This window comes from Capricornis sumatraensis, chromosome 18, assembly GCF_032405125.1.
Source record: "Capricornis sumatraensis isolate serow.1 chromosome 18, serow.2, whole genome shotgun sequence".
Taxonomy (NCBI): Eukaryota; Metazoa; Chordata; class Mammalia; order Artiodactyla; family Bovidae; genus Capricornis; species Capricornis sumatraensis.
In genome coordinates this window covers 15,511,274-15,529,496 of record NC_091086.1, presented here as the reverse complement: position 1 = coordinate 15,529,496, position 18,223 = coordinate 15,511,274, and the positions used below count along the sequence as shown (strand labels likewise).

At 40.7% G+C, this 18,223-nt stretch overlaps 1 protein-coding gene across 1 annotated transcript in view; it reads left to right on the top strand.

Annotated features, from left to right (window-relative positions):
- The first annotated feature begins 3,250 nt into the window (after positions 1 to 3,250).
- Positions 3,251 to 18,223, top strand: part of FCHO2 (FCH and mu domain containing endocytic adaptor 2) — a 119,452-nt gene continuing 104,479 nt past the window's right edge. Inside the window, exon 1 of the mRNA XM_068990613.1 lies at positions 3,251 to 3,363. Within this exon, the coding sequence (XP_068846714.1) occupies positions 3,331 to 3,363 (33 nt within the window). The 5' untranslated portion in view covers positions 3,251 to 3,330. The remainder of the gene's footprint in view (positions 3,364 to 18,223) is intronic.

Genomic DNA, 18,223 nt, shown 5'->3' with positions numbered 1-18,223 from the left:
AATGAGAGCGAGCTCCTAAGAGGGAGAAGATTCTGGAGGTGAGGGACACCTCAAAACTGAAGGCTAAATTGTTTAGCAGCCCCTTCCCAAGATTGCCAGAGCCAATCTTGAATATTATCATTTCAGTTTTATCTTTATTACAAAAGTAGATTATACTTTAATAAGTATACTCAAGCCCCTCCAAATTCTTTTCAAAACAGTTAAAGTAATGCGAGGAAATTAAGTCAAGTGGAACTTAAATAACGACATTTTTATAAGCTCTAAGATCTAGCACAATTAAAAGTATGAGTTATTAAAATCAGAATGGAATTACTGAAAAGCCAAAGCCCATCCACCCTGACATTCTAATATGTTCTATCATTCATCTATTCTTGCACTGAACAGTTACTGAGTGACTATTAAGTGCTGGGTATTATAGGCAGGAGTGAGTGAAACACTGTTGTTATCTGCATATTTAATAATTTCAGAATGTGTTTGGATAAGTGAGGCTTAAGTGTGTGGGGCACAAATACTTTAAGGCATGAGTGAGGCTACTGGCTCAGGGTCTTATCTACACTCTGCATCCTTGGAAACTTCACTTGATGTCAGAATGGGGTTAATGCTATCCACATTCTTCTACTACACCATCTTGTCTGAAGATTAGTGAACTTAATCAGTATTTCCTGTAAAGTCCCACAATTTAAATACCAGGCGATTATAGCATATGGGTTTTTGAGCCTGATGAATCTTGTATCAATAAATACCCAAAATATACAGAAGATTTCTCTTCATGGCCTCTGATATACATGGGAACAGTGTGAAGAGTATGAAATGGAAGTCAGTGTACCTTGTGCAACTCTTTGAATACTGTGCAAAATTGTTGGTGTTAGAATCATAAATTGGAACACTAAAACAAGGAAAATCTGTACTAGACACCACTTTGTTATGCAAAAAAAAAACCCACCAGAAAAAACAACTTTGTAATGCAAGTATTTAATGCATTCAGCTGAGAGGAAGCCTTCACAAGTTAATTTGTCTTCTGATTTACCTAACTGCTTCTGCTGCTCAGATTCTGCCTAACTCTAAAGCAGTTCTATCTCTGATACGGGCAGCTATAGCACCCACAAATTTTCACTGCATTTGGAGTTCTACCTTTTGTTTTGAAGATAAAGGGCAAGAGATCCAAAATGTTTCCTAGGAGCCTGAATAGTACTGGTCAAGGGAGAGGGTACTGATAGTTATGGGCCAGAGTTCAGCATCTGTAGGAGAGGCACTCATGTTTTTTAATACATTTGTGATAGGTAAGGTCCTTTAAAGCATGGGGTCCAGGATAAGGGCCACTCCTGTCTAGGTCTAAGTGCCGTAGTGGTTAGTGAAACTGGGAATTTAATGCCACGTTCATCTGCAGGGTGATCTAGATGGCTGTGGGCTTTCCAGGTGGTGCTAGTGGTAAAGAACCCACCTGCCAACTCAGGAGACATAAGCGACCCAGGGTTCAGTCCCAGGGTTGGGGAAGATCCCCTGGAGAAGGGCATGGCAACACATTCCAGTATTCTTGCCCAGAGAATCCCATGGACAGAGGAGGCCCTCTGGGGTTGCAGAGTCCAGTTAGACTTAAGTGACTTAGTATGTGCGCGCTAGGTGGCTGTATTTTTCTTAGAATTTCTTCAGCATCAAGAAAGACAGTGCTAGAATACTGGCTTAGAAAATTATAGCAAACCTCTAAGTTTGACTTTCCCCAAAACTAGGTATAACTGATAGTGCTATGAAGACTTTTTAAAGAAAGGAAAAGGCATATACCAAAAAGAGGATAGTAAAGTGAACCCCATTTCCCAAGAATTATCCACTGATGGTCAGTCTTCATCTATACCCCTAACCCATTCCTCCTCCCTCAAAGACTCATTTTAAAGCAAATCCTAGGTGTTTTATAAGTGAAAATCGCTCGGCCATGTCTGACTTTGTGCGACCCCACCGACTATACAGTCCATGAAATTTTCCAGGCCAGAATACTGGATGGGTAACCGTTCCCTTCTCCAGGGGATCTTCCCAACCCAGGGAATGAACCCAGGTCTCCCACATTGCAGGCGGATTCTTTACCAGCTGAGCTACCAGGGAAGCGTAGATGTTTTCTAACATCCTATTTATTTCTAAAAGATATAATCACAATACCATTATCCAATGATTCCTACTTAACTGCCCTTCACAGCTTCATCCTTGTGAAAAGCACTGTGTGGTTCTTTCCTTTGAGGATGTAAATTGTTTGCCATGAAGAAATAGTGGTGTAGTGTTCCGCGTGTTTGAAGTCACAAGATCTGAAGAGGTGTGCCATCCATGTACAGTTAAAGCTACACTAAATCTGTTTGTCTGGCTTGGCTTCAAGAACTGCATATTTTGGACCTAACTGACCTGGTTTAATTTTTTTTTCCCCTTAACCTCTGGAAAGCAAGGCGTGGGAAGGAGATTTGGTGTCTGTGTTAAAATGCGGAGGCGTGTTTGAACTTGTTTCTTTTTCCAAAATGTACAAGTGGCTGAGCGAACCATGGACTTACGTGAACAAGTGCTGCAAGAAAAAAATAGAGAGAGACAAAACTGGCTGAGTTAGGAAAAATCGTCGGCTTCGGGTCACGTTCTTGCAGTTGGCAGTCCCGGCCGGTTTGCTCCGGGCGTGCTGGAGGTCACCGGCCTCGCTCGGACTTGGTGCCTGGGTCTCGGGCAGCTCTCTGGCTCCAGGGCGTTTCCTCCTTTTCCGGCCTCGGAAAGTTTTGTTTTGGTCCTTAATTCCCTATCAAGGAAAGGCACCCTGTTGACCATTTCTCAGAGTCTCCTCCGGTTGGCTAGAGGCCAAGTTTCCCCCATCCCAGTTGGCCCCAACTTGGGTCCCTCTCCGAGATCCTCGAAAGCTCAGGAAGCGAGTCTTCTGAGGAGGGAGAGAGAAGGCAGCCTGGCCACTGTTTCTGGCCGGCCCTTCTCTTCGCTCCGTCCCTATGCCGGTACCCAACGCACAGCGAAGGGTGCGGGCAGTCTACCGGGTGATCCTCCGGGGCCGGGTTCTCCACCATTCCGAAAAGAATACTCATTCTCCGACGCGCCAGCGATAGGCAGAGACGAAGAAGACGAAAAGCCCGGGAATGGGGCCTAGGACGCATGCGCAACCCAGCCTGGGCGTTTGAAGGTTCGCCCCGCGGCGGCAGCCGCTAGGTGGCGCATGCGCCCTGGAGGGTGCGGGCAGGTCTCCGGGAAGAAGGCGGCGGCTGCAGCGAAAGGCGGGGGCGCCGTGGGGGCCGGGCCCGTGTTTACGGAGCGGCGGGAGGGCGCGGACGCGGAACCCGGCGCGGCGTCGGCAGCGGCACGATGGTCATGGCGCATTTCGTTGAGAATTTTTGGGTAAGAGAAGGATGTTGGACATGGTGTGGGTTTCGGAGGCCGAGAGTTTCTCCGCCTGACCTCGGCCTGCGTGCGCTTCGGGCGGTGGCGGCGGCTCCGCGGGCAGGGCCGGCGTCCTCGGACCTCCGCCTGCTGCGTCCCGCCTGGACGAAGCCCGTCGAGTGACGACGGGTCGCCGGCCGCGCCGACTCGCGGGCTCGCCGCCCCGGCGGGGGGCGGGGGCTGTCAGCGCAGCCCCTCAGCCCGCGGCGGGGACGCCGAGGGGCCGCCCGCCGCCCGCGCGGGGACAAAGCGCCGGATGGGGCGGGAGACGGGAGCCGGCCCCGCGGGAGACTCCCGGCGCCGGGCGCGCTCCGCGGTTCGGACGCGGACGACGGGCCCGCGGCGCGGCCACCCTAGCTGCGCGCTGCCGGCGAGTGCGGCCCGGAGCCGGGCGGGCAGGCTCGCCTCCTTCCCGCCCCGCAGGCCCCCATCTTAGCCCTTCGGCCCCCCACCATTTCCCCACGAATTCCCGGGCGGACTTGGGCTGGATCAGCATTTCCTCTCGGCCTCGCAGCTCGACTCGTTGGTCTGCGCCCAGGACTTTGCCTCTGGGCCTGTTCACAAAGCGTACAAAAGTTGAATTTAGTGTAACTGGATTCCTTGGGCTTGAATGCACCCATACTTCCCCTTGTTGGGCTCCTTCGCCTTCCTCATTCTTTCCACACCTCTCCTCTAAATTCAGTATTGGTTTTAGGTGGTTCTCTGAGAATGACTTCCCAGTTTCCCAGTGGAGTGTTTTTCTGCAGTTGCTGTTTGTTGTGTTGGGGAGTAGAGTTCAGCCGTGTACAGGAGTGTCTCAGGAATCCCATTTTATGGCTTGACACTTGCAAGAGGTACAATTCCATTTTAGTTAAGATGTAGAAATATTTAAAGTGGTACGCATAAAGTGAATAAGGAATGTCTTAAATTCTTAGTTTCTAATTCACCCACAGGTTTGCTTAGTAATCAAATCAGTTCATAGTTATTTGTCTTGAATGTTCCTTGTTTTCCACAAGGGACACAAATACTAGACGTCAGCTTTGTTTTTTTTAAAGAGCTTTATTGAGGTACAGTTCACTCGCCATACAACTCATTTAACAATTGAAGGAATTTTCGTATATTCATAGAGCTGTGCAGACGCCAAGGACGCTTTACTGAGGTATAATTCACCTGCCATACAACCCATTTAAATGAACAGTTCAAGGTTTTTCGTATGTTCATAGAGTTGTGCAGACGTCAACCATGCTTTTAGAATAATTTCTTCATCTAAGGAAGGATCCCGGTGTTTATTAGCAGTCATCTTAACTTAACCATGTAGATCTGTAGTCATCTTTCCTTACCATGTAGATTTGTCTACGCTGGGCATAATCATATAAGTGGGTTCATACACGTGGTCCTTTATGACTAACTTCTTTCATTAACATGTTTCCAGGGTTCACCCAGGCTGTGGCATGCAACAGTAGTTAATTCTGTTTTATGGTCAAGTAATGTTTGTGGGTGTGTATGTGTATCATATTTTATTTAGCCATTCATCAGTGGTAGAGATTTGTTTGGTTGTGCTTTGGGGCTGTTACCAGTAATGCTGCTGTGAACGTTTTTGCACAAGCTTTTATGTGGGCACATGTCTTCATTTCATTTGGGAGTCGAATTCCTGGGTCATACAGTAACTCTGTGTTGAACATTTTGAGGAACAGCCAAACATTTTCCAAAATAGTTGCACCATTTTACAATCCCACTAACAATGTCTGAGGGTTCCGGTTTTTTCACATGCTGGATGGACTACGCTTGTTGTTGTTTGTCTTTTATTGTAGTGGATGGGTGTGAAGTAATATCTCATTGTAGTTTTGGTTTGCACATAACATAATTTTGTAAGTGTTATCTCCCATTGTTTGGGTTGTCTTTTTCACTCTCTCGATAGTGCCCTTTGAAGGATGTAAGTTTTTAATTTTGATGAAGTCGAATTTGTCTAATTTTTCTGTTACCTGTTACGCTTTGGTTGTGATATCTGAGAAGTCTTTCCTAACCCAGGATCACAGAGGTTTACTGTGTTATTTCTGTGGGTTTTATATGACATTTTAGTTCTTACATATAGGCCTATGATCCATTTGAAGTTAGTTTTTGTGTACAGCCCTGGGAAGAGGTACACTTTTATTCTTTGCATGTGGGTTTAGTTGTCCCAGCATTATTTAAAAGGCTATTCTTTTTCCATTGGATAGTTTTGGCACTCTTGTCGAAAATCAGTTAACAATAGATATATGAGTTTTATTTCTGGATTTTCATTGGTATCTCTATCCTCATGTTAGTACCACACTGTTTTGATTACTGTAGCTTTCTAGTAACTTTGAAATGTGGAAGTGCGAGTGCTCCAACTTCATTTTTCTTTTTCAACATTAGTTTGGCTCTTCTGGGTCCCTTGATTTTCTATATAGCCTATTGATTTTAGACTTTAGTTTTTACATAGGCATTTTCTGAAACTTCTATAAGGATTGTTTATAATTTGGCATTCTTAGAGTTTTCTGTATTTTTTTTTTTTGATGCATGATTGTGTTTTTGAAGTTTGATAACTGCACGTTAACATTTAAAAGTTACGTTTTGTTTTCTGTCCATGATTTTGAACATAGCCTTTTGGGGATGTGTTTGGCTATTTTATGAATAATATTTTATGAACATTTTTGTGTGCCCCTTGTTTTCCTTCTTAGTAGAGGCATGGGAATAAATTTGGATATCTGAAATGTAGAGGGAATCCCCAGTCTCGTTTATGTTTTAGTGTATAGTGTTTGCTTTCACTTCCAATATTGTGTATTCTTAAAATAGACTGCATTTTATCTCCAAGCCTGGTTGTGGCTGAACGTGCTAAATTGGCTCTTAAAAAGCTCCAAAGAATGATAAATGAACTGGAAAACCCTGAGAACTAAATAACTTCTGAAAATTCTTAGCTGTCTATTTAGACAACTTAAAAATTTGCATATTTCTGAATCATTATAAAATAATTTCTTATTACAGAGAGTTTATTTCTCTATTCAATTTCACGTTTCTCCCCTAATGTTTAAAGTGGCACTGTCAAAACAAAATAAAACTTGTCAAAGTGGGGTAATGGGAACCTTTAAAGCCTTAGGTTTCTAACCAAACAGGCTATTAATTGTTTTTTTCCTTTCATATAAAAAGACAGATCTTTTTGTTGTGGCGTTTTGTTAGAGGAAAATTTGAATCATTCAAACTCTCTTCGAGTTCATTTGAAAGCAACACATCCTGCCTTTTTCTTTATAGTTTTTTCTTAACTAAAACTATATGCTATGTTACAAATTCCTTTATTTAATACTAACCTTTGAAGAGGAAAATATATACAAAACTTCCTACACAACAGGTGTTTTGTTGCTGATAAGTCAGTTTTTGCCACAGAGTATAGTGCTGCAAAGATAATCAAGTAGAAAATGTTTTTCTTTCTATTAAAATTAGATGGCAAGAATAATTTTGATAACATATCCACAGTTACCTTTAGTATATAAAAACAGTTGTTAGCCCTTCAAAAGATTATTTAACTTTTTTTAAAAAGTTACTGACAAATATTACAGTGAAGAAGTGTCTCCAAATGCTGCTTCTTGCTCAGAGTCCAGTACTAGTTTTCAGTACTCTTGAGATTATAGATGTCCACTTTAAATTATAATGATTCAAATGGTGATTTATGTTTTTTACAAAGCCCAAATTATTTTAATTCAGGAGTTAAAAGATTTTTTTATTTTTAAGAAGTAGATTTCATAGTAATAAGGGGAAAAAACAAGTACAACATAACATGATTTAAATAGGCCTCATTTTACATAGTGATCCCAATCTATATAAGATATAAAGCATTCTCCCAAAGACACCAAGTATTTTTTAGCATGCATTACATTGTAATAAAATGACATTTTTACTTAGGTAACTTTTTTCAAAGATCTCCATTCAGCATATCAAGAATGAATGAATAACAATTATCTTAGATATTTTTGTTCTGAATCTTTTTTTTTTTTTTTGGCTGCAACAGGTGTTAGTTGTGGCACGTGGGGTCTTGTGGGATGTGGGGTCTTGACTTGTGGCACGTGGGGTCTTTACTTGTGGCACGTAGGGTCTTTACTTGTGGCATGTGGGCTCTGGTTCCTTGACCAGGGATCGAACCCCAGGTTGCTGCACTGGGAACTCGAAGTCTTAGCCACTAGACCACCAGGGAAGTCTCTGTTCTGAAGTTTTTCTTCCTTTTGTTTTCTTTTCTTTTAGTGCTTAACTAGTTAAGAAGTCTGATGTCATTTATCTGTTGGTTTCACTGGTATTGCAGTGCTTTGCTTTTAAATGAATTGAGAGCACCTGGTTATACTGCTCTCTCTGTATCCTTGGGGCATTGTTTCCGGGACCAATACCAATATCTACAGGATGCCCAGTCCCCTGTGTGAAAGGCATATGATGCTGTATAGCCAAAATTTGACCTGTCATTACGTGGATAAACTGGGAGGGTTAAAATTAAAAAAAAATCTGGAGTTGCTATTAATAAGGACTATGGAATGCAAACCATTATTGTGTTTTTGCTTGGTTATTTAATCTAAATTTAGTATCCTACATGAGAGACTAATGGCACCCCGCCCCCCACATACATATATACACATTCTTTGGGGTTATTTATCCATATGAAAAATTTAAAATATACATTTTTAGAAAATTAGTTGAGGTGACCATAGAAACCCAGAATATAGTGTTACTTGAAATTTACAAATACTGTAGTTAGAGCTGATCCCATCAGATGATATACAAAAATTTTTAAAGGATGTACGTTTGTATATTTGCATATGTATGTTAATTAACATAGTTACATGTTTTAGTATTTAACAGGTGCAAAAAGGAATGTAGTATAAGATCTCCCTCCTTTTATCCACCCACCAAAATCTCCCAAAAGGCAATTCACTGTTACCAATTTCTTATGTAGCTTTCCAGAGGTAACCTATGTATGTACAAGCAAATAGCATGTATGTTAAAATGTGTTATTATATGTTAGCCAGTTATCTATGCCCAAACTTTTTTCAACTGCAACATGCTATGAAAACTCAAACTACAGGTTCATCTATCTTGGTTCAAGTAGACCTGTCAGGTAGATATTATATAATTACATTATTTCAGATGAAACTGAATTTGTCAGTCCCTTAGGTTTTTTTCTGGGGGGGAGGTGGAGTGGAAGGCTGGTTTATTTTTTGTTTTTGCCTTTATTGTTGAAATTGAGAAATTGTTACTGATTTAGTCTCCTTTTACTACATTTGCCAAGAAATATAGTCTGCATTTACTAACAAATTGTTACTGATTTAGTTCAGTTTAGGGGAAGGATTTTAGAGAATTGATACAGAGTGATAAAAATTTGCCGCGGTTCTTTTCCTGCCCTACAGACTGAATCTTAATTGTTCGAATCCTTTCAGAACTACTTAAATCATTTAGACAAAGGCATGGGAGAACAGTATGCTTTGTGTCGTCCTGCAGGTTTGATTAGCATAAGCCCTTTGGAAATACATTGTTGTTTAGTCCCTAAGTCGTTTGTCCAATTCTTTTGTGGCCCCATGGGCTTGTAGCCCACCAGGGTCCTCTGTCCATGGGATGTCCCAGGCAAGAATACTGGAGTGGGTTGCCATCTCCTTCCCCAGGGGATCGTCCCAACCTGGGGATGGAACCCCCATCTCCTCATCTCCTGCATTGGCAGGCGGATTCTTTACCACTGAGCTCCCCGGGAAATACACGTATGTTTTGGGAGGAGAGCAAGTAATTTTTTGAGTCATAGGGTGTCTTCTCAGATTATCCATCCTGATTTTATAATTGTGGAACAATTTAACAGAAGCGCACTGGGAAGTCTTTCTAGAAATACAGTGCAAGGAAAGTTGTGCAGAAAGGAGAATAGGGCTTGTCTTTAAATTTATCTAGTGTGGAAAAATTAAGATATTGAATTGGGAGAATTTTAGTAGAAATCTGGCCCATAGGGATAAGCAGAAATTGGTTAGATGTGAGGAAGAACAAAAGCCAGGCAGTAATGGAGAGCTATAATTATGGCTGACCCGTGAGCACTATCGGAGAAGGCGATGGCATCCCATTCCAGTACTCTTGCCTGGAAAATCCCATGGACAGAGGAGCCTGGTCGGCTGCAGGCTCCATGGGGTCGCGAAGAGTCAGACACGACTGAGCGACTTCCCTTTCACTTTTCACTTTCACGCCTTGGAGAAGGAAATGGCAACCCACTCCAGTGTTCTTGCCTGGAGAATCTCAGGGACGGTGGAGCCTGGTGAGCTGCCGTCTTTGGGGTCACACAGAGTTGGACACGACTGAAGTGACTTAGCAGCAGCAGCTTGAGCACTATGAGGTTTAGGAGTGCTGACCTCTGCGTAGCTGATGCTTCCTATCCATAGTTGTCTGTAGTGGGACTCTGCATCCTTGGATTTACCAAGCCCCTGATCATGTAGTAGTACTGAAGGAGTTGCTATTGAAACATGTAAGTGGTCCTGCACAGTTCAAAGTTGTTCAGGGTTCCTCTGTGCATCTGCTGGGAAGGAGGCTAGAGAACATTGCTGCAGTGGCCAGAGGCAGAGAGGATTACATTGGGAAGTGATTAGTGAACGGTGTGATGAAGTTGAGGCACAGGATTCCATCATTTCCATCACACATGCTCCGTGATGGAATAGCAGGAGTAAAATGTATGGAAGATATGACAAGCATGTTTGCTTGACTTGAGGGAAAGGATAGGAAGGTACAATACAAGTAATGCAAATTAGTGGCTGCTGGGACCTTAGATAAGAAGGGTTAGTTACTAGTGGCTTAATAGCCAGTGACTGGCTCATATCATGAACTCCGTATTGCAAAATTCAGACTTAAATTGACGAATGTAGGGAAAAAACTACTAGGCCATTCAGGTATGACCTAAGTCAGATCCCTTATGAGTATACAGGAGAGGTAACAAATAGATTCACGATATTAGATCTGATAGACAGAGTGCCTGAAGAACTGTGGACAGAGGTTTGTGACGTCGTACAGGAGGCAGTGATCAAAATCATCCCAAGAAAAAGAAATGCCAAAAGGCAAAATGGTTGTCTGAGGAGGTCTTAAAAATAGCTGAGAAAAGAAGAGAAGCGAAAGGCAAAGATGAAAAGGGAAAGATACGTCCATGTGAATGCAGAGTTCCAGAAAATAGCAAAGAGAGAGAAAAAAGCCCTTTTAAGTGGACTGTGCAAAGAAATAGAGGAAAACAGTAGAATGGGAAAGACTAAAGATCTCTTCAAGAAAATTAGAGATACCAAGGGAACATTTCATGCAAAGATAGGCGCAGTAAAGTACAGAAAGGTTATGAACCTAACAAAAGCAGAAGACATTTAGAAGAGGTGGCAAGAATACACTGAATCTTAATGATCCACGCAGATAACCACAATGGTGTGATCACTTGCCTAGAGCCAGACATCCTGGAGTGTGAAGTCAAGTGGGCCTTGGGAAACGTTGCTATAAAACAAAGCTAGTGGAGGTGATGAAATTCCAGCTAAGCTATTTCAGATCTTAAAAAATGATGCTGTGAAAGTGCTGCACTCAATACGCCAGCAAATTTGGAAAACTCAGCAGTGGCCACAGGACTGGAAAAGGTCAGTTTTCATGCCAGTCCCAAAGAGGGACAATGCCAAAGAATGTTCAGATTAATGCACAATTGCACTCATTTCACATACTAGCTAAGTAATGCTCAAAATCCTTTAAGCTAGGCTTCAGCAGTATGTTAACCAAGAAATTCCAGATGTTCAAGCTGGATTTAGAAAAGCCAGAGGAACTAGAGATCAAGTTGCCAACATCCTTTGGATCATAGAAAAGCAAGAGAATTCCAGAAAAACATCTGCTTCATTGATTGCTCTTAAAGCCTTTGCTTGTGTGGATCACACCAAACTGTGGAAAATTCCTGAAGAGAATACCAGACCACCAATACCTCCTGTGAAACTTGTATGCAGGTCAAGAAGCAGTAGTTAGAACCAGACATGGAACAACAGACTGGTTCCAAATTGAGAAAGGATTACATCAAGGCTGTATATTGTCACCTTGCTTATTTAACTTATATGCAGAGTACATCATGCAAAATGCTGGGCTAGATGAAGCACAAGTAGGAGTCAGGATTACTGGGAGAAATATCAGTAGCCTCAGGTATGCAAATGACACCACCCTCATGGCAAAAAGTGAAGAGGAATAAAGAGCCTCTTGATGAAGGTGAAAGAGGAGAGTGAAAAAGCTGGCTTAAAACTCAACATTCAAAAAACTAAAATTGTGGCATCTGGTCCCATCACTTTATGGCAAATAGATAGGGAAACAATGGAAACAGTGACAGACATTTATTTTCCTGGGCTTCAAAATCACTGTGCATGGTGACTGCAGCCATGAAATTAAAAGACACTTGCTCCTTGGAAGGAAAGCTATGACAAACCTAGACAGCATATTAAAAAGCAGACACATTACGTTGCCTACATATGTCCATATAGTCAAAGCTATGTTTTTTCTGGTAGTCATGTACAGATATGAAAGCTGGGCAATAAAAAAGTCTGAGCGCCGGAAAATTGATGCCTTCGAACTGTGGTGTTGGAAAAGACTCTTGAGAGTCCCTTGGACTGCAAGGAGATCAAACCAGTCCTAAAGGTAATCAACCCTAAATATTCGCTGGAAGGACTGATACTGAAGCTAAAGCTCTAATACTTGGGCCCCCTGATGCAAAGAGCTGACTCATTGGAAAAAGACCCTGATGCTGGGAAGGATTGAAAGCAGGAGGAAAAGGGGACAACAGAGGATGAGATGGTTGGATGGCATCACCAACTCAATGGACATGAGTTTGAGCAAGCTCTGGGAGAGAGTGAAGGACAGGGAAGCCTGGTGTGCTGCAGTCTATGGGGTTGCAAAGAGCAGGACACGATGAGTGACTGAATAACAACAGATAGTGAAGATGCTTTTCCTTTTTTTGGGTGGTGTGTGTGTGTTCCTTTTTATTTATAGCTTATTATGTGATAGTTAAAAGACATAACAAAGTAAAAATTACCTATAGCCTTTTGTTCCAAGATTTTCTTTGGAAATACAAAATTCTTAGTGAGTTTTACTATATACTTCTGTATCTTGATAGCTTCAAATGATACTAACATCAAAGCATTTTTCTCGTGATTAAGTATTCTTTGAAAATATTTTCAGGATAGGTTTCATGGAATAGATAAGATATCATTTTTAGCATTCTCCTTTTGGACATTTAGGTTATTTTCAGTTTTTGTTTTTCTCTGTTCATGAATTATGAGGATTGGTGATTTAAACCACCAATTAATGTGAATGAAATGTAAGATTAAGAAGGTAGCCTCGTGTGTCTTTCCAGTCATAGATTGAGAAGTTTTTGAAAAAGCTGAAATTATTTTATTTTTCATTTTGAAAGTAATGAAAACATATACAGAATACTACAGAAAATTTGAAATATAAAACAGTAGAGAATTAGCTCAAAACTATTTGCTTCTGCTGTTTTTGTTGTATCTGTAAAATATTTTTTTATATGGCCTAAGGATTTAACTAACTGGAAGAGCTGAGTTGTAATTTAAAAGATATGGGAGGAGTATTTGAGGGGTGAGAAAATGATTTTTTTTTTAAGTAATAAGATTTGTTTCTTTCAACCAATCAACAGATGTGTTTGAGTGACTACTATTCTGAATGCTAAGCAGTACTCTACATTTTAATCACTGTTTTCTGCTTTAACAATATCTTGCCAAGAGCTCTACATAATAGTTTTAGTGATCTTGTGTGAAAATTTTAATACGTAGAGGTTATAACTTGTGGTTGAAGTCCTGTTTACCTGTAGAAAAACTGTGTGCATGTATTCTTTTTTCCATAGTGGTTTTCAAGGCAAAAAAGAAATGGCCCTGGAGGGCCATTTGTTGGGCATATTTGTTGAATTCCTATAAAAAATATCTAGAAAATTCCTCACTAGAGGGGCCATTCTTCAGAGAAAAAAAAAAAAAAAACTTCAGAATTAGTTTAATGTTTCATCATGTTTTTCAGAGAAGGCAGAATAAAATGAGATGCTATCAAACACAAGTTAATGTGACGTTTTGCAGTGACTTGTCCTAGGGTACCTGTTAGATGTCAGTAAGAGCTGGAGTAAAGGGAGAGGGTAGGAAGGTTGGAAATGGTGATGTTCATTCGTTTTTGAAGCAGTTTAGTGGAGAGGAAACTTAGGCATGAAATTGCTGTTCACATGACAGTGCCTCCTGATCCTTTTCTCCTTCCAGAAAAAATTTTTGATTAAAAAGGAAACTAGGTAAAAATCAACTTTTTAATGAATAGCCTGATTATGTAGCATGCACTCTTAATCTTTTGCCTATTTTCTAGTTCTTTGACTTACCAAAAGTGAAGAATACCTAGGTTTTTAATTTTAGTGTTTAATATACGGTTGCCCTTAAAAGTTCTTTGAAGGAGAAGTATCAGAGCCCAATTAAAATCTATAGGATTTACAGTTTTGTGCTTTTTCATTATTACTTTCCATGGCCCTCTAAAACCCAGATATGTTGACAGTTCCATTTTCATTCAGATAGGAGTTTCATAGCATTATTAATACAGTGCATAGTTTTCTTCAGGTGGAAATACTTTGTATTTTGATTGTATTTTATAACTATTAAAAAATAAAAGCGTTATAGTTATGAGATCAGCCAGAAAAGTTAATGTTTTGAGTTGCCAAACTAGCTTTGATGACTTTAACATTTTAACTTGGAATTTCAAGGCTGCCTCACTTGTATACTGTATGTTATATGCTTAGTCACTCAGTCGTGTCCGACGCTTTGCAACCCTGTGGACTATAGCCCACCAGGCTCCTCTGTCCATGGGTTTTCCAGTCAAGAATACTGGAGTGGGTTAACATTCCCTTCTCCAGGCGGTCTTGTTGACCCAGGGATCAAACCCAGGTCTCCTGCATTCCAGGCGTATTCTTTACCATCTGAGCCACCTGGGAAGCCGTAAGACTCTATATTAGACCAGAAAAAAATCTGAACATTTTTAGTGACTTGGTGGCCTTTTTATAACTTAGTTATCTTTTCGGCTAAATTTCACTTAAATTGATGATTTAGATATAAAACAATATGGATAAATGATCTCATTTTTATATTAAAAATAAGCATGCTTTTATATGTATGCAAAGGAGGAATCTGCACTGATACAAATCAAACTGTTAATTTCAAGAATCTTACTTCAATTAGCGTCTTTAGAAGAAATGATAGGTACTAAGTTGGTTTTCTCTTAATGGATCTGTTAAAAAAAAAAAAAAGCAAGTTCCAGAAAAACATCTGTTTCTGCTTTATTGACTATGCCAAAGCCTTTGACTGTGTGGATCACGATAAACTGTGGAAAATTCTGAAAGAGATGGGAATATCAAACCACCTGATCTGCCTCTTGAGAAATCTGTATGCAGGTCAAGAAGCAACAGTTAGAACTGGACATGGAACAACAGACTGGTTCCAAATATGAAAAGGAGTACGTCAAGGCTGTGTATTGTCACCATGCTTATTTAACTTACATATGCAGAGTACATCATGCAAAATGCTGGGCTGGAAGAAGCACAAGCGGGGATCAAGATTGCCAGGAGAAATATCAATAACCTCAGATATGCAGATGACACCACCCTCATGGCAGAAAGTGAAGAACTAAAGAGCCTCTTGATGAAAGTGAAAGAGGAGAGTGAAAAAGTTGGCTTAAAGCTCAACATTCAGAAAACTAAGATCATGGCATCTGCTCCCATCATTTCATGGAAAATAGATGGGGAAACAGTGGAAACAGTGGCAGATTTTATTTAGGGGGGCTCCAGAATCACTGCAGATGGTGACTGCAGCCATGAAATGGAAAGACTCTTACTTCTTGGAAGGAAAGTTATGACCAACCTAGACAGCATAAAAAAAGCAGAGATATTACTTTGCTAACAAAGGTCCATCTAGTCAAAGCTATGGTTTTTCTGGTGGTCATGTATAGATGTGAGAGTTGGACAGTAAAGAAAGCTGAGTGCTGAAGAATTGATGCTTTTGAACTGTGGTGTTAGAGAAGACTCTTGAGAGTCCCTTGGACTGCAAGGAGATCCAACCAGTCCTGAATATTCACTGGAAGGACAGATGCTGAAGCTGAAACTCCAATACTTTGACCACCTGATGTGAAGAGCTGACTCATTTGAAAAAACCCTGATGCTGGGAAAGATTGAAGGCAGGAGGAGAAGGGGACGATAGAGGATGAGATGGTTGGATGGCATCACCGACTCAATGGACATGAGTTTGGGTAAACTCTGGGAGTTGGTAATGGACAGGGAGGCCTCCTGGGATGCTGCAGTCCATGGGATTGCAAAGAGTTGGACATGACTGAGTGACTGAACTGAACTGAAAGGATCTGTATGATTCTAGACTTCCATCTTTAAAGGATGAGGAAACTTTTTCCCACTTCATATTAGGAATTATTAAAAAGATTTTTACACCTGTTTTTATTGGATTATGACAAAATTTTATTTACCCTGGGCACATTCAGGGGGACTTTCTATGAAAATGTTACCTCTTTGCAGCATGCATTGAGATTGGCAGAGAAAAGATCCTCTCTCAGTCTGAGCCTTCATTGTAGTTGTCCTTGGATCAGCAATGGTGTTAGTAGCTGTTCTTGCCAGTTAATACTGAAAATTTCTCTGCTAGAATGGATTATCAATAATATTGATAAACTATTATTTAGTTGGGCTTCACTGGTGGTTCAGGTCGTAAATAATCCGCCTGCAATGTGGGAGACTGGGGTTTGATTCCTGGATTGGGAAGATCTGGAGAAAGGAATGGCTACCCACTCTAGTATTCTTGCCTGGAGAACTGCATGGACAGAGGAGCCTGGCTGGCTGCAGTCGATGGGGTCACAAAGAGTCTGACACGACTGAGCTGCTTTCACTTCCCTTCGTTGCTTAGTTTTTTAGACAACTTTATTGAAGTATATTTTGTGTACCATACAGTTTTTCATTTGAAATATACAGTTTCATTGTTTTGGTAGTGTTCACAGATATTTGTAAACCATCATCACAGTCAAATTTAAATTACCTCAAAAAGAAATCCTGTACCTTCTATCAACTCCGTCTCATCCTCACCCTGCCTCAAGAAACGCACTAATCTACTTTCTGTTTCTCTCTTCTGGCCTTAAATAAGAGTGGAATCATATAGTCTTTTGTGACTAGCTTCTTTCTCTTAGCATAATGTTTTCAAGGTTCATCAATGCTATAGCACGTATCAGTATTTCATTTCTTTTGTGGCTGAATCATATTCCAGTGCATGGGAATATCACATTGCTTATCCATTTGTTAGTTGATGGACGTTTGGGTTGTTTCCATCTTTTGATTATTATGAATAATGCTACTCTAAACATTACAAACATTATAAGCATTTTATATACATTAGTGTACTGATTTGTTTTTGTGGACATAGGTATTTTCTTATGTGTTGATTGAACTAACGACAAAGATACAGTGAGGGAAGGAGAAGGTGGGATGGATTGACAGGTAGTATGGAAACATATCCATTACCAACTTCCCTGGTGGCTCAGATGGTAAAGCATCTGTCTACAATGCGGGAGACCCGGGTTCGATCCGTGGGTCGGGAAGATCTGCTGGAGATGGAAACGGCAATCCACTCCAGTACTATTGCCTGGAAAATCCCATGGACAGATGAGCCTGATAAGTTACAGTCCATGGGGTTGCAAAGAGTCGGACATGACTGAGCGACTTCACTTCACCATATGTAAAACAGGCAGCCAGAGGGAATTTGCTGTGTGATGGAGCTCAGACCTGCTCTGTGACAGCCTAGAGGAGTGGGATGGGGTGGGAGGGGGCGGGAGGGTCAAGAGGGAGGGGACATATGTATATCTATGGCTGATTCATGTTGATGATATGGTGGAAACCGACAAAATACTGTAAAGCAAATATCCTCCAATTATAAATAAATTTTAAAAAAATTGAAAATAAAGCTCATCACTGATGAGTGAATACCTTCTCTTAAAAACTTGGCTGTTTGGATTTGAATTCTGGGGTTCTAAAATTGATTGCAGTAGTGGTGCAGTAGTGGTGTTATAACTCTGTAAATATACTAACATTGTTTGCATTGTATACTTTAAAAATTTTCTGTCATGTGTGAATTATATCACAATAAAATTGTTACTAAAAAAGAATAAAACTTTGAGGAGAAGAAGGAAAAAACTGGCTGTTGATAATCAAGATTTTATATCAACAATTGTAACATACTTGGCAGAAAATTGCATTTAAAACTGCGTATCACCATAGCTTTTAACCCTACTGCTTCTGTATTAAAGACTTGACTTGTTTATTACAAAGTTAATCTATGCTCATTATTCCAGTTTCCAGAAATAATTTGCTGTTAATAGTTTAGATTCTTTTTGTATGCATATATGCAACCTGTTGGGCTTCCTGGATGGCTCAGTAGTAAAGAGTCGCCTGCCAGTGCAGGAGATCTGGGTTCAATCCATGGGTCAGGAAGATTCCCTGGAGGAGTAAATGGCAATTTGCTGCAGTATGCATGCCTGGGAAATCCAAGCACAGAGGAGTCTGGCAGGCTACAGTCCAGAGGGTTGCAGAGTCACACATGATTTAGAGAGTGACCGTGCATGTGTGCAACCTGTTAATTTTCTCAATGAAAATCAAAATCAAATTCTGCATGTACTGTTTTACAGCTTGCTTTTTTAAAAAAGGTTTTATTGGAGCATATTTTATATATCATAAAATCTACCCAATATAAGCGTGCAATTCATTGATTTTTAGTAACTTTACTGAATGGTGCAGCCATTA